This window comes from Ptychodera flava, chromosome 3 (genome assembly GCF_041260155.1).
Source record: "Ptychodera flava strain L36383 chromosome 3, AS_Pfla_20210202, whole genome shotgun sequence".
Lineage (NCBI taxonomy): Eukaryota > Metazoa > Hemichordata > Enteropneusta > Ptychoderidae > Ptychodera > Ptychodera flava.
This window is the reverse complement of record NC_091930.1, coordinates 43,037,876-43,064,113: the sequence shown is the minus strand read 5'-3', so window position 1 is coordinate 43,064,113 and position 26,238 is coordinate 43,037,876. Positions and strand designations below refer to the sequence as shown.

At 37.8% G+C, this 26,238-nt stretch overlaps 1 protein-coding gene and 1 long non-coding RNA gene across 2 annotated transcripts; both read left to right on the top strand.

The window, feature by feature from the left end:
* The first annotated feature begins 6,478 nt into the window (after positions 1–6,478).
* On the top strand, positions 6,479–13,059 carry LOC139126745 (uncharacterized). The gene is made up of 4 exons (XR_011550744.1): positions 6,479–6,779; positions 7,117–7,176; positions 9,852–10,057; positions 11,422–13,059. It is a non-coding gene; the product is annotated as an uncharacterized lncRNA (long non-coding RNA).
* Positions 13,060–16,836: 3,777 nt separating this feature from the next.
* Positions 16,837–25,001, top strand: LOC139130092 (nicotinamide N-methyltransferase-like). Its single transcript, XM_070695813.1, has 5 exons — positions 16,837–16,951; positions 19,447–19,673; positions 20,208–20,415; positions 20,839–21,047; positions 24,869–25,001. The coding sequence occupies exons 2-5, from the start codon at positions 19,517–19,519 to the stop codon at positions 24,913–24,915; spliced, it is 621 nt and encodes a 206-aa protein (XP_070551914.1). The 5' UTR covers positions 16,837–16,951; positions 19,447–19,516; the 3' UTR covers positions 24,916–25,001.
* Positions 25,002–26,238: the final 1,237 nt, after the last annotated feature.

Genomic DNA, 26,238 nt, shown 5'->3' with positions numbered 1-26,238 from the left:
TCATTTTTGGAAGAGAAAGACGCATAGCTGATTTGGTTCATGCGTTGGGCTATGTCGACAACTACCCATATTGATAAGTGACGTTGGTCAGTAAATCCAGAAATTTTACATGTTATTAGCAATTTGTTGAGCCATTTTCCTATGGCATTATCTTAAATTTATTCATTTTAAACACATTATTGTACTTTTTGGATTTATCAGTCAAAGCTGACTTGAGTTTTCTTAAACTCTGGCAAGTTCAATGGCATCTGCTGAAGAGCGAGCAAAATGATTATGACAAGCAATAATGGTAAATATGGTAAAATCAAAATAATTCCATACGGTCACACCTCTTTTCATTTAGAGTCTTTAGTCTACAAAGTCTTACATCGGCGTTATTTTGTGATGAGAACATGAAAATTTAGAAAATCAAGCATTTTTTGATATTTTCGAGACAAAGGTAATGAAATGCGACAAAGTGGTGACTGACATTATAACAATTGGATGACATTAAAATGTTATTAAGTTTTTATTGAGTTACCCACCAATCCTTGAAATCATTAAAAAGGAACCAAACAATTTTCAGGTCCCTTATAGGCAGAGGAAAGCTTTTAAGTCCCCCTACTCAGAAAAAATTGAATCCTCCTAAATTCCTCCAGCCCATCTTTCACTTTTTTTGTGAACGCAGCCTAACGCCTATTGAAGCAGAACAATTCAAAGCAGTGATTTTAGAGTTTGCAATTGGGTTCAGTACATGAGACGGCGGGTAGCTACAGTCGGCCTTAAGGCCCTTACGCCTCCAATGCGATGACATAGATTCACAAACACGCCAAGAGAAGAGAATTCACTTTGTGCTCAATCGCCAAAGCGGCCACTGTCTTTATTTTCACATGCTGATCTGGACGATGTGAGATAAATGTCTTTAAAATCTGCAAATGTAAGCTAATCTGTTTTTCTTTTTACGTTACACACTTGTTTTTATGAGTAATTTTATATATTGAGACATTCAGCCATATGGCACCAAACACTTTTGAGAAATTTTAAAAATATGAAGATCCAATTATCCCAAGTTGGTTTCAATTGGTGTTATATTTACTCAAATCAGCCTTCAACCGATAAGTTTTTATTGTGTGTTTGTTTGTCGGGCGGGGGTGGGGGAAAGATACACTTAAACCCTACTTCCAGCGAGAAATTCTGTCATGTGGTTTTATGTACAAATGATAACCGTTCAGGTTATATTTTTCGATGTTAAAACTTTCAAAAGTACTTTTGTCATAAAGTTGGTTTTGTCAAAAGTTTTGTATCATGACGCAGGCAATGATACAGCCAGTGATTGCTATTGAAGCCATTGTAAATGGAAAATGCATATCGTGTGTGATTCATTATTGTGAACGTGTCAAGCACAAATGACCTCTAACTGCCCTTACTGCCTAAATTGACTGGAAAGGCTAAAGATTAGGGAATCATGCTCTATTTTCTTGGCTGCTTGAAGTAAAACGCTTCGTGTTCAGTCTTTATTCCCAAAGTAATCTCAAGTTGATCAAGGTAGGCTTTCACCTCAGCTTCCGCCCATATTGATAGTTGCGTTTCATTAAGATAAAGCGCGCCTCGGGGACAGATATTCGGACTCTCAAACTTTACCCATTCTCTTATGCTACTAGTATATCACTTGTGGGGGTTTATTTTAAAGCTCTTGGTAGATGGAAACTTTACACCGGTTTAGTTTTTCAAAATTGGAAAATTTCAATTTTTCTCGACAGAGGTAACACAGGCATGGCGACCGTTTTGAATTGTAAATGTTGCTTAATCTTGGGTTATTTGTTTCTCTAGTACCAAACTTGCATGTGACCCCCGATTTTTATCATTGATTTTGAAAGGGAATGTTTGAATGATTCCTTAAGAAAAGTTTGAGCAACAGTTTTATCTCAACTTTACGAGGTGCATTCTACCTTAAAGCGTCTGTGACATCTCTAACTTGACCCAGCGCGGAAGAGATCAGTTCACCAACACGCCATATTCAAGGATGTGACTAAGATTACCCTGAAAGAATCAAATTACTTATTCAAGCCAGATCTTAGTTAACAACTTTTCATATTAACGTAGTCGAGGTGCTCGGACAGACTGTAGGAAAGTATCCAATATTGAAGCACGTCTGATAACTTTCGTTGGCCACTTTGTTCTGTCGAAATGTACACACCCTGATTTCTTTTGAAGTCATCATCGATTGTAGTGGCCTAATTTTGTAATACTGTGGTGAGGAGGTCGAGGTCACAGTAGCGCAAGTGGTAAAGACAACTATAGGCTTGTCCTAGAGACTTAGTGAATTACGTCTGTTCTTGTCTGCTCTAAGCAAAATACTTGGTATTTAGTCTTCATTTCCAGAAAGATTTATCAAAATTAGGCATTCTTCTTTTTTAGCTAATCATGGCAACTTGTGAGAGTGTTTCATCGAAACATACTGGTGAATTACCGGTCCATCGATTCAAGATGAAATGTGTATTATATTACATGACGTACTTCTACGTCAACGTTACAGTCTATCATTCAAAACGATCCAAGTCACATACGGGAAAAAGACTCTATCTTAGTGATAAAAAAAAACAGTTTAATTTGTACGGAAGCGTATTCGTGCCATTTTTTCAAAGAAAAAATTACGAGTTTTTGATTCTCGTAATTACGAGTTTTTGATTCTCGTAATTACGAGTTTTCAATTCTCGTAATTACGAGAATTAAAATCTCGTAATTACGAGTTTTTATTCTCGTAATTACGAGTTTTTGATTCTCGACACTATAAGCTCTGATTCTCTTAGTTATTAGACAATCCTTAATAACTCAGTCCTTATATAGTTTTGAGCTTTTATTTCTCATACATATTGTTGGTTATTGTTCAACGAGGATATAGTGTTTTCAATATGGTGTTTTCAATATGGTATTATCTTGATTTATAAGGTGTAGTAAGCAATTATAATACACTCGTAGATGAATAAATAATGAACTTTGGACTGTTACATGGCTACAATTGTAAATATTCAGTATGTTATCCATTAGATCAAAAGTCAAGTATAATAGCGTGTAGATTTTGTCTGGCTGGATAAACATTCTTTTTAGGGTGAAATATCAATAGTATGACATTATGCAAATATTTCACATCTGTCAACACCTTTATTAGAGTCTCACAACCTGATAAACACCCCCTCCCCGCCTCAGGAGATAATCCCCGAACTCCGAATACCTGCCGATGTGATGTTATTTTTTTACATCCAGCATAGATTGGCAGTTGCCATCATGTTGGGTTTGCACTAGAAATTATGACGAACAACCGACATCTTCTAACACCCCTTCGTACGGAAGCGTATTCGTGCCATTTTTGTAAGAAAAAAAAATTAAAAAAATCTCGTAATTACGAGTTTTGATTCTCGTAATTACGAGTTTTTGATTCTCGTAATTACGAGTTTTTGATTCTCGTAATTACGAGTTTTTGATTCTCGTAATTACGAGTTTTTGATTCTCGTAATTACGAGTTTTTGATTCTCGTAATTACGAGATTTCAATTCTCTTGATTACTAGTTTCTGACTCTCTTAATTATGAGCCTTGATTTTACTACATATTATGAGAAATAATCAAATGGCCAGCATGGTAGGACACGTCCCTTTGAAGCGTGTTGAGTTCTCTTTCATCAAGTGTCATAAAAACGAGATAGAAGTCGGCTACAAATAGACGCTACAGAAGTGTTAAATAAACAAAACCCCAAGAAGCCCACGCAAATATTATTTGCTGAGCAGAAATATCACAAGAAAGGTGATGTCGAGAATTAAAATCTCATAATTAGCAGAACCAAAATCTCGTAATTAGGAGAATCAAAAACTCGTAATTACGAGAATCAAAAACTCGTAATTACGAGTTTTTGATTCTCGTAATTACGAGATTTAAAACTCGTAATTACGAGAATCAAAAACTCGTAAATACGAGAATTAAAAACTCGTAATTACGAGATTTTAAAATTCGTAATTACGAGATTTAAAAACTCGTAATTACGAGAATCAAAAACTCGTAATTACGAGAATCAAAAACTCGTAATTACGAGATTTTTTTATTTTTTTTGCTTACAAAAATGGCACGAATACGCTTCCGTAAATTTGGGTCTAAATTTGACGTCGTCATAATACCAAGGCAATTCCATTTTTAGCAGATGTACTGAGCAAGGGAAAAATCTTCAAAGTACCTTATTGTCATAATCAAAAGAACAGTATTTTTGAAACCAATACAGCAGGAGTAAAGCGTTCAAGATGGGCAAATATTTATTAAACTCCACCTTTTTTACCTAGAATGCTACTGGACGAGTCATAGACAACTGTGTAAGACAGTTACGTCCACACAGCAGGTAGCTGTGATGATAAATAGAGTCTACATTTATTGTAACAACAATATTTGTTCAAACCGCTTCGGTGATGTCGATTGATATAGGTGAACCTAGTAAAAGACGACTTCCTACTAAAAAAAAGGTCAAATATGTGGCTGGTTCAGCAATCCTTGCTCATAAATTAATGAAAAAGTGAGTTGTCCAAGCCAACGTCTTGTTTTGTGTAGAATTAATGAACTTAAATGCAGTGGAAGTACAAATTTCGCCTTCCGTCCATTTGCGGCGCAAAACACTGTATTAAACATCGGTTGCGCTCCCACCACTGCTCAACGCGAGCGGCCTGTCAACACAAGGGTGCACGCGTAAAGAAATATTCCCTGGAGGGTCATTTGGAATTGTAGGCCATTCCCCCAGGGTACAGTCAGTCCTTCCATGTACGCATGCTTCTGAACAACGCGCAAATGCAGTGTGTTTCTTCGGAAAACGATGAGCTTCACAGATTTGGCCCGTATAACAAAATATTTCTGTTTAGCCGACCTACCCTAGAAGAACTCATGGACTCTAGACATTGTTTTCGTATTTAAAAAAAAAGAATTTTCTGAATTTTATCGCATTTAAGCAAATATTCAAGTGTACAATTCCTCTGACCTGCAAACTAGAGTTTCGGGAGACATGATTTACATGTTTGTTTGTGTTTTCAATTTGGCTGATCATTCCAACTGACGTTGCAATGGCCAGTAAGCTTGATCAGCGTTTACTCAAAATAGGAACGCGTGTACAGATTCCATCGCATCCACTGTTACAAGGCAAGAATTATGTACTTATTATATTCATACTTATTTTCTTTTATGTATCGATATATTCATCTTTATTTACTCTTATTTATCGAATGATTACGGAATCTTATTAGTCATTGTTATCGGTCAATCACCTTGCACTTTAACGGACTTCAAAATGAACAAAGTTCAAGGAGTATCAGTGATTCAGCAAATTTTTTATCTTGTGGAGATATCTAGCTTAAATAGAAAGTGTATCTTAAGGAACAATCAAGGACTGTTACAAAACCTGCTTGAATTAAATACGAACCAATCATTGGATGTAATTTTCAGACCTTAGCATTGTATGGAAATATATTTCAATCTGTGCCCAATGGACGACCATTTTAGTAAATCAATATGATTAGATTGTAGTTACGCTCATTTAAGGGAGAATTTTATGAGAAAGAGCAGAATACGATCCTGCTGGGCACGTTATTGTATGGTGAAATCAAGTCAATAAACCCTCCTCATACCGGTCTAGCTCCTTGTGAGCCTCTGCTTTGTTGATCGTCCAGTACCTCATCGCATGAATTCCCCCAGGTAGATGATACGTCAGTATCACCACACTTACAAGCTTAGGCGTTATCATCAGTAAAAAAACAAAATGTAGGCTCCGCGAGAGAATTCAAGCTACTAATGTTGCAACAAGTTGCACAAAGCTCTACTAGAAACAGCTGATGCGAGGAAAACAAACTGTATTTGATGTGTTGTTTAACGTTTGCAGTCGTCCCCTCCGAGTCAAGATTAGCACATGCTGTCCTACCTCGTTTTGAAAAAACATACTGTATCTGGTAAATATAGACGTCACGTGAAGATATGTTCTATCTTTAGCGGTAAGTTCCCGAACTGTTTCACTGCATGAAAACCCAATAATTCAGATAAATTCACATTAATGAGTTGCCTTTATTATAGTGTAATACACGTGAATTCACATGAATCCACATGAATACAGGCTTGCTGAATACAAAAAATGGATTCTTGACTGTATTCATCTGTATATGCACTCTTCAGCTAAAATACAGGCAATAATCCATGTTAATACAGTAAGTATTATAGGGTTTTTATGCAGTGTTTACAGTCTTCTCAAGCAGAAGTGAAAAAAAAACCATGACGAATGCAAAAGTTCAACAAGGTACATTCATGTCAGTGAGGCCACGTCTCATGCTTTTGAATTCAAGTTGATCGCGTATATAGCCTTTTCAACACCAGACTTGCATATTCAATCTATTCTGATTAGCTCGCATTGTGTTGCACCGTACTGCCGCCAGGCTTTTGTGATTCGCCGACGCTTAACTTGGAACACTATTAGGCGAAAGACTCGTTTCGGGGTCACGGTGAAGGTTGTGTCATCATAAGCTAGAATACCTTTACTCGCTCTACACACGAGGAACAAAGTTTTTGCCGACCGATAGCACACACATATTATCAAAGGTGATCGGTAAGCGAGAAATCGAGATTCTTACCACCTCTTCAAATTTGCGTAAAAGAGCAAAGATTTCACTTTTAAGAATCGCAGATTTGATTCGTGTCTGAGTTAGAAGAAGGTACATCATGGACGAATACAATGTAAAGTCACCTCACTCAAGGAACACGTACAAGCAGACGTCAGTATTAGGAAGCGGTGAGTGTTGGACTTTTGGCAAAGCTTGGGGGTTTGCCACCAGTACTAAGGTCGTACACCGTTTCTTGGCCGACTTATGTCATATCCGCCCAGGAATCTATCGTCCTTCGGCAAATACGACGTTTGTCACATCCACATTTACACAGGCGAACTTTCTTTTAGTTAGGTGTCCAATTTTCTATGCATTTGGTTGTCTACCTAATAAGAATTCCGTATATACCCTCTATATCTGAAAATAACGAAAGATGTATTATGCAACATAAACATGTGCACAACCTGATATTTACGGAAGAAAGTATGACGTTCATGTTTCTTTTGTTTTATGGTCTTTTTTCAGTGTTTTTATTCGGTCTTCTCCTGGTGTTCTCTGCCATCGAGGTCATCACTATAGCAATGGGCAAGTAATCTTCAACTGTGTTCCAGAACACACAATTCAATCAACTTTATTGAGCACTAAAATAGGTCATATGCCTTTCAAGTAAATAATGATACAAGTTTACTGCCACCTAGGTTTTATCTAAACAGTGTAGAGTACACATTCACTGGGCATACAATTTTCAGTCGTCACGGTTTACTCTGACCTAATTCAAGTCTAGTGGCGGGGCTTGCTGGCATTGGGTGACCGTCAAGATGGCTGCGTTTCTTGAATTGTTCATTTAAACTTATAACCATTACAAGAAGCCTACGAAGCGGATCCAATAACGCTATTTGCCGGCCCGTTGCCTAGCAATCGACAAAATGTGGACGACTGAATTCGTATAGGCTCAGTCAACACTAGGCGTCCGTTAAATTAAGCAATAATGTTACCCCATATTAGAACCGTATTAGAAAAAAAGAAACGTTGCACAACATAAAGTACGAGGCAAAGCCGAGCACATCATAGAGTACACAGTTTGCTTGACCTCATCAGAGAGCTGTCATATTATTTACCCTTTACCCTTGGGGTCGAACGAATTTAATTTGAAACTCCAAACTGTGATAAATTCCCCGCAAAGTTACCTACTTTTACACATTCTCACAGAAAATGAGTACCCTATATAAAAAGAAAGTGTTTGTCATGTTTTGTTTCTCTACAGATCATACCCAACATGTATAATTCATACTCATAGTAATTGAGGTTGTCACCATGTTTATGCTTTGGCAGCTCATAAGCGTACTTGGTAAATGATAACTTCATTTGAACAAATACTCATTATAGGTGAGCATGCCCCTCATGCCAAATAAAAAGGTGAAATGTGCAGCGGTTCCCGAGTTTTGCAATTGAACCAGGGAATTAAATATGAGATGGGTAGCATTTTAGAGTCCAGAAAAGCAAAAATTGTCCCCAAAATACGATATTGCCGTTTTTGTCACAATTTGAACAAAACTGATATAAATCAACGCCTATTAACCTTCAAGCTGATCTGAAACATCACCTATTGACCTTGACATCAAACTTCAAAGCTATCTGCGCAGCAGTTGAAGAGAAGATATTTTAAAAATATGACACAAAATACAAATATACAAAGTTCAACACAATTTGAACAAACCTACCAGTGGTTAACCTTTGGACTATACATACCAACTTGAACTTTTTAAAACAGTTCGGCAAGTGGTTTTATACTATAGTGAAGAAGACTTTTTGACCGAAAGTTTTCGATATTGACATACATATATGGTGATATATAAGTAGATATACACATACGTAGACATACACATACATAGATACATATATATACATCCAAGCATATATACATACATACATACATACATACATACATACATACATACATACATACATACATACATACATACATACATACATACATAGAGACAGACAAACAGAATTCATTGGCTTGTCATTTAAGCTGTCTTTATTATACATATTATACATAGATATACTTAATGTAAGCTACATTACTCATTTTAATCTGTATTTTTTTATTCTTTTATATCACTTTCGTTTCGTTTCATAAATTCAGTCAACGGTTCGGTTTTTTCCAAAAAAATGCAAAAAACGAGTAGCCCCCCCTTTTCCCCTCCAAATTTTGAGTCAACCCCTTTTGTATATTTCACCTTTTTATTGACCTTTACCATTCCTTCAACCCAAAGCCGTCAATAATGACGGCTCCCTTATAGGCCCGTAGGGGCTACATTACTGCTATTCCTTTAAAGTTTTGGCAATGCTAGTAATTTTGAAGATAGAGGAAAATCAGGGACAGAATTGCTGGATAATCGGATAGATTATCAATAATAATTTGACGGCATGACGCCACAAGATTCTGAATATAAGCTCTCTTTAGTATATATACACTAAATTTGAGTCAAGATTATTCACTTTTTCATTTGTAGTGTTTTTCATTTTTTTATTAATTTTGTATCATTGAATAACTATACTCAACGCGTCAGTATATTTCCAAAAAAAATTGAGTAGCCCCTTTTTCTCTTCAAATTTTGAGTAACCCCCTGTAGTTTTCAACTTCTTGAGAAACCACCTTCACATTCCTCCAACCCCCAGGCCGTAAACAATGACGGCTCCCTTATGGGTCTGTGTCAGGTACGGGTGGCATTGGTGAGCTTTCAGGAGCTTGGAGTGATCAGTCTGCAATTTTATCTTTTAGGATAGGGCAATCTTGAGGTTTATTTGTTTTGAGAGGGAAAATTTGTCGGCGGGAGTCAAAAGTTTTATATAAGTACGGGGGTAGTCGAAGTACGTGAATACTTGATAAGTGTAATAATTCTCTAAATCGAGTAAGTGGCTGCCCTTGATATCGATCACAGTAGATTTAGTGAGAACTGGAAAAAAGCCGTTCAGTCAATAAAGGCCTGTATGCATTTCAAGTTGAAATTATCCATAAATATACCTATTACTTTTTATGCTCTAACACAATGACCGAAAACTGACATCACGCCACGATGAGCAATGACTTGTTATCTACATGGCCAGCAAAGAAAAAAAAAAAAAAATGTTTGGCCTGAAACTTCTTCTTTGTGTCTGCAGTGTGTAAAAGGATTTCGAACGACAAACAGAATCTGCGTCTCGTAACAATGTCCAGCTACTGATTGCACCATGTATTTCACATATCTCAACAGGTGTTTCGTACAGAAAAACTTGCCATGGACTACTGGTCGTGTCTACATTTTCGTGTTCAGTGGTGCGTTGGGATTTGTCACCAACGTTAAATACGTCTACCTCTTTTGGAACGGAACGTTAAGCTGGAAAAATTCGACGATGGCCAGATACGCCGTTCTGTTATCCATATCTATGCTTGGGTTGTTTACCTATCTGATGGCCAATGGTAAGTACTGTTTGTTTTTTATTTATTTATTTATTTATTGCCATACATGTAGATTTTACAGGTATTGGTAACATAAACAGGTAGCAGTTCATTGGGTTAAATTGGCACAATTTTGGAAAGGCACCTTATTGTATTCTTAAAATTACTGCGTGAATTAACATTACCATTTTCAACACGAACTCTCTATTACTTGAACCAGGAAAATTAACAATTGGCAAACCATAGATGGTTCATCTGTACAGTCTTCATGATGGCATATTTTGACACAAAATCCTGATACTCATAGAGGTTTCATCTTGAGTTGTTATCCCTCGGAACAATAGACACATTTAACTTGTTCAACCCGCAGGGGAGTTAATTCATCCAGAACGACTTACCATCACACTTCATTGAGTAAATACAGGGATGGCGGCCATTTTGAATATTAATTGCTTGTAAAAATTACAATTTTTGTTTTTCCAACAACAACTTTTGTGTTCTGAACCCTAATTTTTATTCTAATATTAAAACAATTCCCTGTGGAAAGTTTAAGCAAAGTTAAGAAGTAGTTTATGCCCAGTTGTGTTTAAGCAATGCAGCACACCTAGCGATTGTACATCAGCAAGATTTTGACCAGTTCACAAGCACGAGTTCAGTTGCACGAGTTCAGTTGCACGAGCGATAGCGAGTGCATATATGAAGCGAACTGGTCAAAATCGATGTGATTTATTGCTATGTAACAGTATGAGTAAATTCTAGTGTAGAACGTCAAAAAGGAATTTTTGCTCATATCATGCCGAGAGCTCGCACGTGTGCCAACCATGCGATACTGCAAAGATACCACGGTTCTTTTCACGTCTCGACCGATCAGATCGCTGTATTTGCGCCATCAATATACAGGATATAATAAATCTTATGCCAGGAATATCAATTTGAAATTGCAGTTAGTTCCATATTAGTATGCTACGTACATTTCCCACTATTCTGGTTCGTTTATTTGCCATTTTCACTATGTAAAATTAATTGCATTGCTGAGTTATGTTCCATACGATGGCGGTTTATCTCCAATCTGGCAAGCAACTTGGCATTAACCGCGAATATTCAACTTTACGGGAAATATTGATTCGTTTTCGATTGACTCTCTCTTAACAGAAGTCAGTGTTGTTTCTGGATTGATTATTAGATAAGGTCACTGCAAATGTCAAGTCGTAATTTTAATCACATGTACCTTTCGGAAACTGTTGTATTCTTTTTTTTCCTTTTTTCTTTTTTTTTTTTTTTTTTGCTTTTTTAACGTTCTCGTTGCGGTAAGATAATTTCAGTATCCGGTTATTGACGTTGGAACCGCTTTTAGTAAACATGCATTCACATCTTCCTCCCTGTAGGCGCTTACTTACTGTTCCTGCCACAGGCCAGTACCGATGGTTGGCTGGCTCCACCGCAGTACTGCATCAGGCCCGAGCTGCTTTCCTACTGGTGGTTTCCGACGACGCTGTCCCAGCTCCTGGTCGTTTTCCAATTCGCTGACAACACTCGTAAGGAATGTCATTGCAGCTGTAATCTCGCACGAGAGGACAGCGTCCGGCTGACCATCGACGTGAACTAATAAGCATATCTCTTCCCGCGGGAATTAGTTCAGCGATGGCTTATGGCAAAATCTGGAATTTTTAGACTCAACTAGCTCGCAAGGAAAAAACAAATAGCAGAATCATTATTCTACGACCCACGAGGATAAAAGAAATTGAAGTCATTCGATTGAGTAGTATCAGGTTCTTTATCCCACCGCTTATAGTTTCAAAGATCACACATATGCTTCTGCAAGTTTGGGAATTACTGAACCCAAGGCAGAAATTGCCAAATGACAAATCAATTCCTTTTAACTTGTATTGTCTCTCATTGATACCCTTCTACCCTTTGACTGGACACTGAAAAGAGGATAGGCTTCTCTGTTTATCAATGAAAAACCACATCCACCCTATAATGTCTGCAAGTAAGGAGGATAATTTCTAACATTTCACAGAATATTTTCATTGTCGATGCTAAACTGGAAAGAAGTTGACAAAGGCTTTTGTATTTGCTCTATTTCTCAAATAATTAAAGAATAGTTTCGAATTTAGTTGTCTGAAGTTGGCGAAGATTTTGCGTTCGTTTCCGTTTGTCAAACTATCACCACACTTACTTAAACTGTGAGTTTTGTTCGTAGTCGCCGCTGTGACATTGTTTTGGCTAGATAAAATGGTTTCTCGTGTATTTTGTCGACGAAGAAGTTAATAATTTGTTTGCTTTAACCGTGTTACTTGATGGTGTATTAGTGTGTCATTGTCCTTATCTGAAATATCGCTTGTCCAATTGCATTCTATTCCGTCAGTAGGTCTCTGTAAGGACAGTCCTTCGTATGCAGTTAAGATAATCGCAATCATACCAATCCATAATCTAATGACAGTAGGTCAGAATTTGTAAGACAATAGTTAAGATTTATTATTAAATGGAGTCTCCATTTAGTTGCATGTGAAGAAAATGTGCAACGCATAATTGAAAAAAATAGCTTTAAAAATGTGCTTAAAATTTTATCATGGAAAATTCCAAAACAAAGTTCTCCAAAACTAAAAATAGAAATCGTGGGTGATCATGCAAAGTTCTTAAAAACTATAGAAACGAATTACTTAAGATTTGCCGATATTTAAAAGTCAAGATGGCCGTCATCCCTGTGTTAAATCTATGCAGAAAGTGGTAGTAAAAAGGTACTACCCAGCTTTATAGCATACAAAAGATTTGTTATCTTTGTACAAACTGACTTTCACATTGCCTTTAAAAAAGAAAATGTCTGCACATGATAGAAGTGGGGAATTTACAGTTCTAGTATCCACCTAGACACATGATAATGACAATGTATGATCAATGTTCAATATTCTATTGGCTTCTGTAATTTAAAACATTTTTTCCCAGATGTAATAAGGCATGTATTAAGGCTTTTTTGATAACTACAATAAAAATATACAACCATTATTGGCGAATTGTAGTTTCTCTGAGACTTGCAACCGACATATATCACTTCTTTGACTTACACTGTGATAGTCAGGTCATTGTCCTTAGGTGAACCTTACTAGTAGAGAAGTTGCGTATCAAGCAACGTTTATTGCCTGGGGTTTATTTTGGCACTATAATTTACATATAGTTTGTGTGGTGAAAGTGAAAGTAAAAAGCAAATGTTTAATCTAACTTTCCTCTATGAAAATTCCTACTTTTCTTTTACCAAATCAAGAATAGAAATCACACTGCAAAGATTGCCACAAGAGAAACAAATAACGAATATTTACTGATATTTGGAGTTCAAAATGGCCGCCATCCCTGTGTTAACTCTAATCATCTTTCACCTAACCGGGACTTGATGTGCCTTTCTCAGTTAAGCATACTACACCTTCACACAATTTTGTAATGTCTTGTTATTTAAGATTACCTATCTGGTTTCAATATTTACTTTTGTCAGCTTGATTCCCAAGATGAATGTTAAAGCCGGTCCCCTTCCCCTTCGTAATAACACTCAAAGGTCAAGCGTTAACGAATCATAAAAAAAACTGTTGAAGTGCAATGTAAGTCCTGCTGAGAAGGGTATATTCTGGCAGCTGAAAATCTGAGCCTAGGTGAAACACACTAGTATTGCAATTTCCATTAGGCTTTCAGTAATTTCAAGTAAATCTGAAGGCGTACCAGCAGCCTAAAAAGATGGCTATTGTGCGGCATTGAAGGAGCTGTTATCCAATGCAATTGGGTAGCTGAATCTTACCAATATAATTTTAAAAAAATACAAATAGACTCCCTAAGTCGCTGTGAATAGTGACAATGGACCAATCAGAGATAACCTTATTAGCATGCTGCACATCAGGAGTAAAAAGACTATGAAATCCGGGCCGTCGAACAAGGGCTTGCCCTACCGGGTTTGGTTGTGGAGTATGGAGTGCCCTCGTTCGACAGATCTTCCGGTTCACATTCTGAAGAACGGCGTGCGATAATTTCTGCAATAAAAATGGGCCGTAAGTCCGCGAAAGTTTGATCTCAGTCGGCGCGCAGTCATTGTGTCTTAATACGAGGATTTATCATAGGCCAGGCTTCGTCGATCGGTAGCCAATGCAGAGCTGCAACTTTTTTAATTTTGCAGGGAGAGAGAGACATTCATGACCTAAATGTTAAATGGAACACGATAATTTTGGGTTAATTGGATGGTAAAGTAATGCCGATTTAATCTACAAATGTAATCTCATCTGCTTTTCTTTTTACATTACACCCTTGTTTTTTATGAGTGATTTAATGGATGGTGAAGTAATGTTGGTTTAATCTGCAAGTGAAAAGTCATCTGCTTATCTGTTTAAGTTATACAGTCGTTTCTATGAGTAACGAATAAAATTGCAACATTCAGCTGTAGAGCACCTAACATTTTTGAAAAAAAAAACAAAACTTGAAATATATGAAGCTGCAATTATCCCTAATTAGTTCAAATCGTGTAAAGGGAGCTTTCATGCATTACAATAGGGAATGGGTCGGATGAAATCGGGGCATGTTCATAAATGTTCCTCCAAGTCCTTTTTTGTTAATATGACCCCCCTAACCAAACTTGTTGAACATGCGCAAAAATCATGCTGGTTTAGGGGCAGTTCTCGATCCCTGCTGATTCTCGGATTAGTTTTTTAACATTGAGTGATTAGATGATGCTTTTTATCATCCATTGAAATTTTTATCAAGGTAGTCAACTTGCTTATGGATAAAACTGACAATGACAGTGGCCTTTTGGCAGAATAGTTCATACTTAAAGTGGCACTCCCACTTGGTAACATTTTTAAAACACATTTTTTATAGTGCCAACGGTCCATATTTGACGTGGCGACTGCGCGCGGATCGTAAGATATTGATAAAACATGTCTTCAAAAATTAAAAGTTTGAATTCCGGTGGCCCATCTAAAACAGCTTCCGAACATCCAACGTTCGGCACTGGGGCCATTGTCAACTAAGCTATGGAGTACGAGTCTACGCTTACGCTGCTGTACGCCACAGTACCACTCGCGTCGGTGATCGGTCATGCCCCGTGGGAGAAAGCTGAGTCTTACTGACTTGGCGAAAAAACGAAAAACAATTTTTGCTGATTCCACCAGAATTCGCATAGGTGACTAGCACAGTTACGTGCGGTTGATACATAGCGGCCGCCGCGTGGTATGCATAGACGCATACCACGCGCGCGGCGAACCACACATACTGTGTGGCAGACGACAAAATGTAGTCATCGGAGGCGGCTAATATTTAACACGTAAAAACTGATGTTTATGTGGTATTGGTTAAAAATATAATACAACTGATTTAGAATAATGAAAACGACAAAAACTAAGGAGAATTTTAAAAAAACTTACCTGAGGTAAAGGCATAATTCTGTATATAAAGTCTTTGCAGTGGGAAGTAAATTAATTGCGTCGTTAGAACTTATAGACTCCCTACAATATCGTCAATCAGCACAACAACAAACATTCGGGGGATTTCGAGTCAAAATCACAAACGATCGTAAAACTTCGGGATGTGAAAAATACGCTCGGGAAATGACATGTTTTTATCGATATCTCGCGATCCGCGCGCAGTCGCCACGTCAAATATCGACTGTTGGCATTAAAAAAATGTGTTTTAAAAATGTTACCAAGTGGGAGTGCCTCTTTAATACAAGTTTACCTGAAGTGTACTAGGAAAAAGCTACAACAATGCTGACAATGTTTTCGAAATCGTTTGACACAAATTCGCCCGGTGATAAATTGAGTACGTTCTAGACCTTATCATTTTCGGGTGTACACGAAATCAACCAGCCTGAGCGAAAAACTATAAAGTAGCCTTACTTTAGAGCGTTATGTTTTGTTTATACGTTTATTGTGTAAATTCATGGGCCTATAAAGAAAAGGTACGTATCTATGGTAAGTTGTTTAAATAACGAAATGGGAACTTAATTCAGAAACTGCGTCAAATCCAATGTTAAACGATTATTATCAACCTAAAATTGTAATTTTGGTTACAACTAACATTTGTTTTCCCACAGGCACTAGCGAGGAACACTAGTGGCAGCCAGCGATTTGCATTGGTCCCTAGTTGTTGTCCGATATTCGAATTGTAACGACAACCTCGCCTTCGGCGCTGGGGTGATCAATATTGCTGTCGCGAACACCATCAAATGCGGCTGCCGAAAAGTTGTTGTATTCTTCTGGGTGGACCCATTGAAATTGACATCATGACGATCTGTGACAGATGCCTATGTAGGATTTCAGGGACTAACACACAAGTGGTATTGCCGAAAAATGATGACACACCAGGGCTTATAATTATTCTCGTCTTATTATTTTCGTTTTGTTTGCGACGAATAATTTATCTTTTCATCGCAACTCTTCCGAATGACGACGACGACACAATTTGCGTATAATTACTCAGTGAGCAGCCTCATCTTCACTGAGTTGATAGTCGGGGATATGCAGCTTCCCGGAGGATAATATGTAAGTAGATAGTGACAGCAAATTAAAGAGACTAAAACTAGGGACGTTTTATACCTTGTTGGTTGTTTTAAAGTTATTCTGCACGTTTTAAGCTTAAGCTCAATTTCAACTATTCTTCTTGTTTTCCTTTGCTTCACTCTGTATTGACTGGGCGCCGTAACAATGTGATTTCAGTCTCTGTGATAGGCGCTGTTTTGCTTTGCCTGTGGTCATTTCATCCGAACCTTGACCCGTACTTTAATTGTACTATAAAGGAAATCTGTTCGTGTCCAGTAGGCTGTCAGTTAGCCATTGTCACCGGGGACAGCTGCGACTATCTATGGGTTTGCTTGTTTGTATTTTGGGCACCAGTACAGTTTCTCACAGCTGGAACGACACTCAGGCTGGTCACCAGAGTATCGAGGTCAGTCTGTAGTTTGATGTTCGGTAATTATCACTCTCGAGATTTCTTAACGTATTCTCGCTCACCCAAAACCAGTGAATCCAGCGACCACAGTGAGCACGAACTTTGTCAGATTGTCAAGCCGTCTCAAACTGTTTAGGTGCTTTCTCTGAGACTGTTTTCGTGAACGCTACGATATACTGGATCATTGTCGTTCAGTATGAAGATGCTGGGTTTGTCTTCGTTGATTGATAGAGTAGATCAAATCATATACCCAAGAGATAAATTAGGGTCTGTGATCAAATCAACAGCCCATATTGTCTATGGAGATGAGTTTGAAAGGCGTACACTTCTGACCCTGGCAGTCACGTGTGTTGCTTTTGAAAAGTCGTTTCGTAGCATAATAGGGCCTTTGTGTGTGACTTTGCATAAAACACAAAATTCTCAGGTAAAAGCTGTAGACGACGGCACAGATTTAGAACGCAAGTGGTAACCCATAACAGAAAGGGCGTAGACACGATCTTTGGACTATCTTGGTACCAGACATTGGCAGATTTTGAGCAAGATTGTCACGGTGTGGCCTCCGTCTGGACAAACCAGACCGTTTAAAAACAATGGCGGTGACCCCACTAGTCTGTGATGGGGAGTGGCGGTTCATGGTCCGATGCCACTATCTGATTCAATCAAATATGCGACCTATTTAAACACAACTACTATTTAGCTTTGCTTTAAAGGTCATGCAGCACAACCTGCTTTAAATCCCAAGGTATTGCTTAACCCGTATTAAATCAAAATCAATAAGAGATATGCGTCAGCCCTTTTTCGAAAAGGGGCAATTACATAATGTGAATTAGTAATATTTTCTCCTAAGGGAACCTTCAGTAATTACAGGGGGTGGGGAAATAGGGGGAGGGTAACTTTTTAGAAAACTGTCCAGGGGGAGGGTCATTTTTTATAATATTATCTTAGAGGAGGGTCACTTTTGACAGAAAATGATTTTAGAGCCAAACCTTTAAATGTCTGTTTGATATTTCCTAAATAGGAAATTGCCGACAAAATATGCGATTCTTTTAAATACATACACCATATCGACAAGCTTCACTAGCAATAAGATGCCGTGGTATCCTACATTAAACACCTTGAACAGTTACAACTGATGAAAGACAAGAGACAAAACATATGGGATAGATGGCAAAGTGTATATCAATTATCAAATGTCCAAAAATGCACAGATATTATTAAATTTATGTTTTATATTGGCAAAAAAATCGATCCATTTGTCACGACCTTTGTCTAATCAAGTACATTAATATGAATAATCAAGAGTACATAAATACACAAATATACCTATTTTTGTATTGGAAAAATATTTTCACAGTTTCGTCATAGAATACCATGTAAAGTGAATCAACATTTCGGTGAAATTCCAAAATCCGATTTCTTGCTCACACATGCATGTTTTGCTTCCTACGTCAAGCAAAGTGCATTTTCATATATTATCAATCATATATAAATGTACAGATATAGATTGTTTTTGGTGGAAAATTGTTAATAGTTGTCCTGATAGACTACCATGTATTATGGTTTGATATTTCTGGATGAAGCACTATATCAGCCACATCTTGCCGCCTTATAGTTGCGCAGAATATGGTGACCCTCCCGCAAATGCATGACCTTTCAAAAATGCTTGTGTGATTAATTGCAACCCTCCCTTCCAAAACGCCAGCCCTCCCCTTTTAATTTTTGTTTGTAACTTACAAAACAATTAAATTTAATTGTTATGTAAATTAGCTGATACTGTTTTTGGTAATTCCTGATGAGAATACCGCAGTGATTGGGGAAGGGTCAAGTTTTAGAATGCCGGACAAGAGGAGGGTCACATTTTAGACTCAAGGATAGGGGGGTAACATTTTACAGTACAGGTGCGCATGGAATTCCCCGGCCTACCCCCTGTAATTACTGATGGCTCCCTAAGAGTGACACACTGACATAATGAGGAGTCTCAAACCCCCTGTGGCGGAGGTGTGTGGAAAGAGGGGTTATAGTTTGCCTCGTAAGGCTTACGAACATTCTAGGGTAGACCGTCGGACCAGAACAGGCAGCAACAGGCCCACAGATATGCCCTTCTTTGTCAAATTTCATCGCTTGAGTGACAAATTAGTAACACTGTGCAACTTCTTCGACTAGGCGATGCGTCATGCCACCGTCGCAGCTGTCTTAAAAAACAGTCTCCATGCCCTGTAAGCCCTAACTTAATCAAAGCATTAGGCATCAAAGAATCGCGCTCTCATGTGACCGAGTCCTGCAGCTTCACAGAAACTCGCGTGTACAGGTAAAGGTGAGAGGTTGGGAATTAATTTCAGTCAGTCATGGATATGGTAATTGCTGTTGACTGTGCTGGGTTTTGTCGTTCAGTTTGAGTACAAACAAAAATATTTGAAGACGGTACCCTGCCTGATTAAGTAGCATGAGTTTATAATGTGTATTCATGGGCCCTCTTTGTGATCATATTCCAGATCAGCTCTCCACGATTACCATATAAAGATCAGACACCACGACTCAAGATTCGTACAATTCTGCGGGCAAATGGAGTCAAAGGCAGGCGTGACGAACAACTACAACCTTCACTTTAACCCTAAGGCATACTTGGAACGATACTACAGTTCGGTGGAAGGATATGTGGAAGAGGAGGAGGGCGTTCTTCCCTGGACCCTCGAGATTCTGCACAGTATTTTCAGCCATGGTAAGGTTTTTGTTGTCAATGAAAATAGCCTGACCCAATTGCAAGAAGACTTCATGTACTCTTGCACTGCGATGTCTGTTCCTTACACAAAGACATACATCACATATTCCACTAGTGTGGTGCTCCATATACGTTCATATACGCAAATATAGCTGTACGCATATCGAGTAAAATAGCCTAGTCCAGGTTTACGATTCTTAGATAATTCAGACCATATCACATCTAACTACGATGGGAACTATTTTCTCGTGGCAAATAATATTTCAATTTATGTACATAAGCTGCCATAAAAGCTATGCATAATATACGTATTTCTTCATAAAAGTAGACGTGTTCCCCCCATGCAAATAAACAAACACACAGGGGTGAGGGAAAGATAATATCGACATACGTCTTATATACTTTTTTAACAATCTGAGACGCGTTTAAAAGACAAATCTTTTCTGTCCTTTTTTCGAATATCTTGTACAACCCTTTGGAATGTGTTTGCTATTTTATTTTTTTATGGTTTTTGTTTTGTTTTTATCTTCTCAGAGGGGGTTTCAGGTGATCGTCTAATCGACATCGGCACGGGTCCATGCATCTATTCATTCGTGTCATCGTGTACAAAATTTAAGGAGATCGTCGTTGGTGAGTACAGTGAGCAAAATAGGAACGCCCTCAAGCGGTGGGTTGATAACGAACCCGGCAGCTTCGATTGGTCGTCGATCATTGAACATGTGTGTCAGTTGGAAGGTCATAGGTAAGTTCGAGTGAAATTCCAAGTCGCAGTTTTTTAATCAGCCTTTCAAGATCACTGGGTTGATGAGATAATCCCGTCTTTCCCATGACTTGAATTCGAAATTATATAACCACACAACATCGTTGGATTTTATTGCTCGGTTGGCTCAAGTTCACCTTTTCCAGTCTACCCGTCATCACATAATTTTACGTATTTACTGATATGCCTTAGTGCGAAACCCTTGGAACTCTTACTCGCCTTGGAAGCCAAGTCAACAGTGGTTTCCCTATGTTCCCAATTTTATCTGGCTAAACTGTAACTCATGTCATGAAACTTCAAATTAATATTTCTATTAAAACTTGAATAATTAAGATTATCCTTTGCCTGCTTTTCTTAAATTTCAGCTGTTGAATTGGACCACTTACCGCTCGTTTTGTATTTCAGTGAATTTAAAGAACGGGAGTCTTTGCTACGTAAGACCATCAAAGACATCATTCCCTGTGACGTCCGCTTGGCTAATCCGCTTATCGGTCATGCTTCCCCGCCAAAGTTTGACTGCATGTCGTCTGCTTACTGCTTGGAAGTGGCGTGCCGAAGCAAACCAGAATATGTGAAATGCCTGAAAAACATGGCCGGCCTTTTGAAGACGGGAGGTTTGTTTGTTCAGCTTTGTGAACCCCTGTCATTTTACCGACTCGGTGACTGGGTCTTTGAAGGCATTCTCCTCGATGAAGCCTTTCTGAAGTCGGCGCTTGAAGAGGCAGGCTTTACACAGATTATCTGTCGGTCTCGCAAGCGGACTAGTACCGCTGGTGAAAATACATATTACGATTTCACTTTTGTGATAAGCGCGATGAAGGAGTGACTACCAACGCTCCCTCCAGCAACGCTCCCTCTAGGATCAGTACAATCTAAGTAATATCGACATTATAAAATGTTTTTATGTCGATGAAAAGCAAATATGATAGGTTTTAGTGTAATTGAAGTTCTCAGGCTATATCTTTTCTCATTCTCAAAACTACAATTTGTTTGTGTTTTACGCTTTGTTTGTGGCCTGTAAACCACAACTTGATAAAAAAATGGTGATAATTGAGAGAGCAAGTGAAATGTATAACAATGTAATGGTGAATCTAAATGTCTTCATGTTGATATGCTGCAAATTGTTCTGGTAACCATACCTGACCTCTGAGCACTGACGTAATGTCACTATGCATATATTTTACTGTATATATGGCCAGGTCGCTTTGAAGTGCGCCCACATATGGCGAAGCTTAAAATATATTAGCCATAACGTCATCACGTGTCGCAATGTATGCACATTCTTTGCTGCAACGGAATTCATTTTTGGCATCTAAAATGGGTGTGTTATACAAACATGTATCATGTCACCGTTGTTAAAATAACCAATTATTGGGTTTATCTACCTGGCTAAAAAACTGATGAGGTTTCACATGTTTTTAGTTGAAGACATAGAATCTTCCAATATTGTTGTTCCTCATATAAATACGTTCACAAATTATTTCCAAATGTTCACTGCTTAAAAAGTATATTTTTGTTCGTCTATTCCTGCTGTTTAAACACTGATTCATTTGTGTGATTTTGCATTTATTTTAACTCAGCACAACGAAACTTTCAACTTCCAACAGTTTTAAATTAAAACAGCACAAAGTGTGTGCCGCAATCAGCTTATAAGCATACTCCGTAATGGTTCGTTGTAAGCAACAAAGGAATTTGTGACTCTACTGTACGATGTGATGTGATACCTAAATTTATGATGTGGAATGTCCCTCTATATAACGTATTTGAGTCACTTGCTGATGAGGTGATGAGTAGACTGCATTTTTCTGTAAAACTGACGTGCGGTAGTAGTGGCGTTAAAAAGTGCTGCCACTGCAGTGTAGCGGCCTGGTGGGCCTGACTGTGTATCTGGCCAGTTTGGTTTTGAAAATCGCCTTCATGTGGTGAAACTAAAAATACAGCATCTGTTTTGATAATTTCTTTTCAATTTTTAAAAGGCCTCACACCAGTTAGGTCTACAGGTCCACTTGCAATAAAATTTGCAGAAAGTCAAGAATCAATTTACTTACGATTATTGTGCATGGTGCTTTACACGTACATCATTTGGTCAGCTGAACAACCCAGGAATTTTGGTTACTTTATTTAAACCCAACTTATGTGACTTCCTCGTATGCTCTTTGAATACCTTTTATGTACATGTAGAGAAAGTAAACAATACGTTCCAAGTGATCATATCGTGTTACAACCCATGACAATACTTCAAACTATTTTTCAACATTATCTTCGTGAGTGTTTAGTTAACATCCATTCCTTGTTTCCGAAGCCAACAATCTTTCAATCACTGAAACATACTTTTGACCATATACACATGACCAGATATAAACTGAATATGCTCACGTGTTTCAGTATATATTGCAGTTGTTTGCAACGTTAAACTTGTGCCGCATGTTTAGAACTTCATCGAAGGTGTTATGATCAACATCATGGACAATATATACCACAAATTAATTCCAAAGGTCATTAAATATACAAATTTGTAATTAGCTGAATTAAAAAACGCTAAATTTCATTGACTGCTGTCAGTTGGATTTTCTGCAGGACAGAAAAATTAAGTACAATTTAAATCAAGTGAAAACACCTTCAGCAACTTTCAAAAAAAAAACATGTTAATATATCTCAGAATAGGCCAGATGTCTGTCACCTTCATATATGTAGCAAGTATATGAGACAATATACAAATGAGGAGATAATAGACATGGCATTCACAGTATCATCAAAATGAAGTGAGATTTTTGATCAAAATAATTGTTTTAAAAAGTACCCTGAGTCTTTCAATAGGGAGCAATGAAACAACATGTACTCAAAAAATGATCTGAGATTGTTATCATTGAAAAGTTTCATGAAATTTTGTGCAGTATTTCTTGATGTGAGTCCACACTGTCATGACTATCTCCATAGGAAACCATCGTATGAAAAAAGACGATATTTCATAGATTCATTAATATGTAAGCCACACTTACTAAAATGTAATCAGTGTTTGCCATAGGCATATCGAACCTGTCTACCGAATCTGACTTGAATCAGCATGAAGCAAGTCCACACTTTCTAAGAAGTCAATTAAACAACAAACGGGAAATACCCGGCATACAAACCCTACCAAGCAGGTCATCGCCCATGTGACAATTGTCCTGACGTCACACTATATACAATAACCTCATCGCTCAGGCAAAAATATAATCAATCACTGTCCTGTGGTGGCAGGTAGTGGTGTGGTCATTATTTATTAGGGTGTGGTCATTATTTACGGCCTGGGAGGAGTCAGGGGGAATTCCATCGTAAACTATGAAATTTCGAGTAACCCCAATCCCTGCCAAGCATGATGAATCTGAGTAACCCCCTCTGTGACACAGAAATTTGACTGACTGACTCCCTCAGAAAATATTAATATTAATACATGTATTTGTAAAATTTACAAAAAATCAATCGAAAAGATCTTAACATTCTGGAGTATCCTACTAGATTATCATCACTTATCACATGACTGTTGAAAAAGGTGAAACCGGCGACATGAAAGTTAAAATCATATATATATATATATATATATATATATAATATATATATATATATATATATATATATATATATATATATATATATATATATATATATATATATATATATATACATGTGTGTATGTAATGTATGTATGTATGTGTGTGTGAATATATGAGACATGAAATTCAAAGTCATTCATATATATATCCTTCTCGTGGCTAAATGCAATCTGAAAAGAACCCAAGATGATTTCAGTGGTTTGAGTTCGAGTTCGGTCAGCAGCGCACTCTAACAATGTCTACGACATTGCTCCGTGTATCGGAACATAGGATAGGGTACGGCCAGCTAGTCCAGAGTCTATTTGGTAGGGGCTGGCATCTCCTGAAAAGTGCAACCAAAAGTTATAACACAACCTTTACAGCCTTATTTTCATACTGTGCCTGTGACTGTGCAGATATATAAAGAGCCCGGACATTGTAATAGTGCACTGCTTCAGAGTCAATCTCTTGTCACTCGTCGCCTTGAAAAGCGTACACCTTTAAAGTCATTGGAGTTATTTAATCTTCAATCATCCATGGATATAGTACCGTTATGAATATTCAAAACAGCTATAGTGTTTCAACCTACAATGAGTTCGCTCTTCGTATTTCGATGCTTGAAACGTGACAATATGGTGATTCTGTGTAATGACATAGCCGTCGACTGGTGGCTTTCTGTATTTCTGATGTGTGTTCTCACACAGGGTGCATTGGAGAGATTTTATATGTATGTAATATTTTCTTGTCATTATGTTGTCGACACAGTAACAGCAACATCGTATATTATATTATAACCGCATAAATTTCAACTCTCTAAATAACGCCAACATTAGTCCAAATCATTGAAAGTGTTTGTTTTTTAGAACTGGTGTCAGTCCCAACTACAGTAGCAGGTACTAGGTGGCAATGAAACTTGGTCTTGAGAGTAGTATTGAGCGGATGAAAAAACAAGACTCTGTTCCAAAATAGGAAAAGTATTGGACTTCCCCGAAGGCAAGTAACAAAAATCCCCCTGTGCTAAAATATATCATTGACAAAAGTTCTTCACGACGGTATACCATGCTATATATACAAACGCATCTCCGTCGGTTGTTTACACACTCACCTGCGTCCTAATCTCCGACAGAGAACTGAGAACAAGCATTCATCGAGGGATCTAAGCCAGGAGAAAAGACCTTTAGGTAATTGTAAATCATTCCATGCTCATTTTTATAAGCGCATCCAATTTACTGTGTATTTTGTGTTTCAAGCATATCACAATTGTTTCTATGTGTATACAGGGGCATATCTATGTGAAGAGCGTCTGTGGACAATATTCCCACCAACGGATGTTATCAAAACGAAATTACCACCGTCAGCAATCATAGGATTATTAATTGTCGCACCTACTTTTTTGTCTGTGAACTTGATAAATTGTCACTTACAGTTGTCATATCTGTTTTGTTGGCTTCGTCAGTTCGTCCGTTATTGCGAGTGAGTGGATCAGATTGGTAAAATAACATCGATAGTTGACCTGAATTGTCATTGTACATGTGCTCGTTTTAAAATAGGACTCTTATGCACTGGACGATGATGAACTTAAATTTTGCCTGGGGCTGTGCAAGAACTCTTAGTTGTCAATTAACAGCCTTCGTGCTGTCACCACCTCTAGGGTAGGGAGATGAAGAACATTTCGAGCCAGTTGAGAGATCATGGACACGTCATGATATTAACATAATTACTAAATTAAATTTAAAACAAACAAGTGTTGTTTTCTTGAGCACTTTCGATTTAATCAATGGTCGACGTCATCCGCAGACAATTCAGACGCTGCGTTGTGTACCGTTTAATAGAGGTTTACAGGCTTTAGTTCCATTTTAGAATGATCTAAGACCACATTACAATGGGGACAAAAGGTTTATGGCGCAATGAGGGTCGATGAATACCACTGTCCTCAAAATAAACTCTCAGTGAGAAGTGCACATTAAGGTAGAACGCGCCTCGGGACAGATAATCGGACTCTCTAACGTTTATAATTCTTCTCTGATATACCACTTGTTAGTGTTTATCTTAAAGCTTTTGGTGTAAGTTTATCACCGTTTTTCGAAAATCGAAAATTTTATTTTCCTCCACAGAGCAAACTCAGGGACGGCAGCCAAGTTGAATTTTAAATATCGGTAAATTTTGAGTAATTTGTTTCTCTAGTACCAGAATTTGCACGGAGACCTCCGATTTTTTTTTGATAGAGAACAGT

What these genes read in the sequence shown, in the direction of transcription:
- LOC139130092 (XM_070695813.1), top strand. Translation starts at nt 19,517, where the DNA reads ATGGAGTCAAAGGCAGGCGTGACGAACAACTACAACCTTCACTTTAAC. An exon ending in GCACAGTATTTTCAGCCATG is followed by an intron (nt 19,674 to 20,207) that starts GTAAGGTTTTTG and finishes TTATCTTCTCAG; the next exon opens with AGGGGGTTTCAGGTGATCGT. An exon ending in CGGCCTTTTGAAGACGGGAG is followed by an intron (nt 21,048 to 24,868) that starts GTTTGTTTGTTC and finishes TTTGTTTTTTAG; the next exon opens with AACTGGTGTCAGTCCCAACT.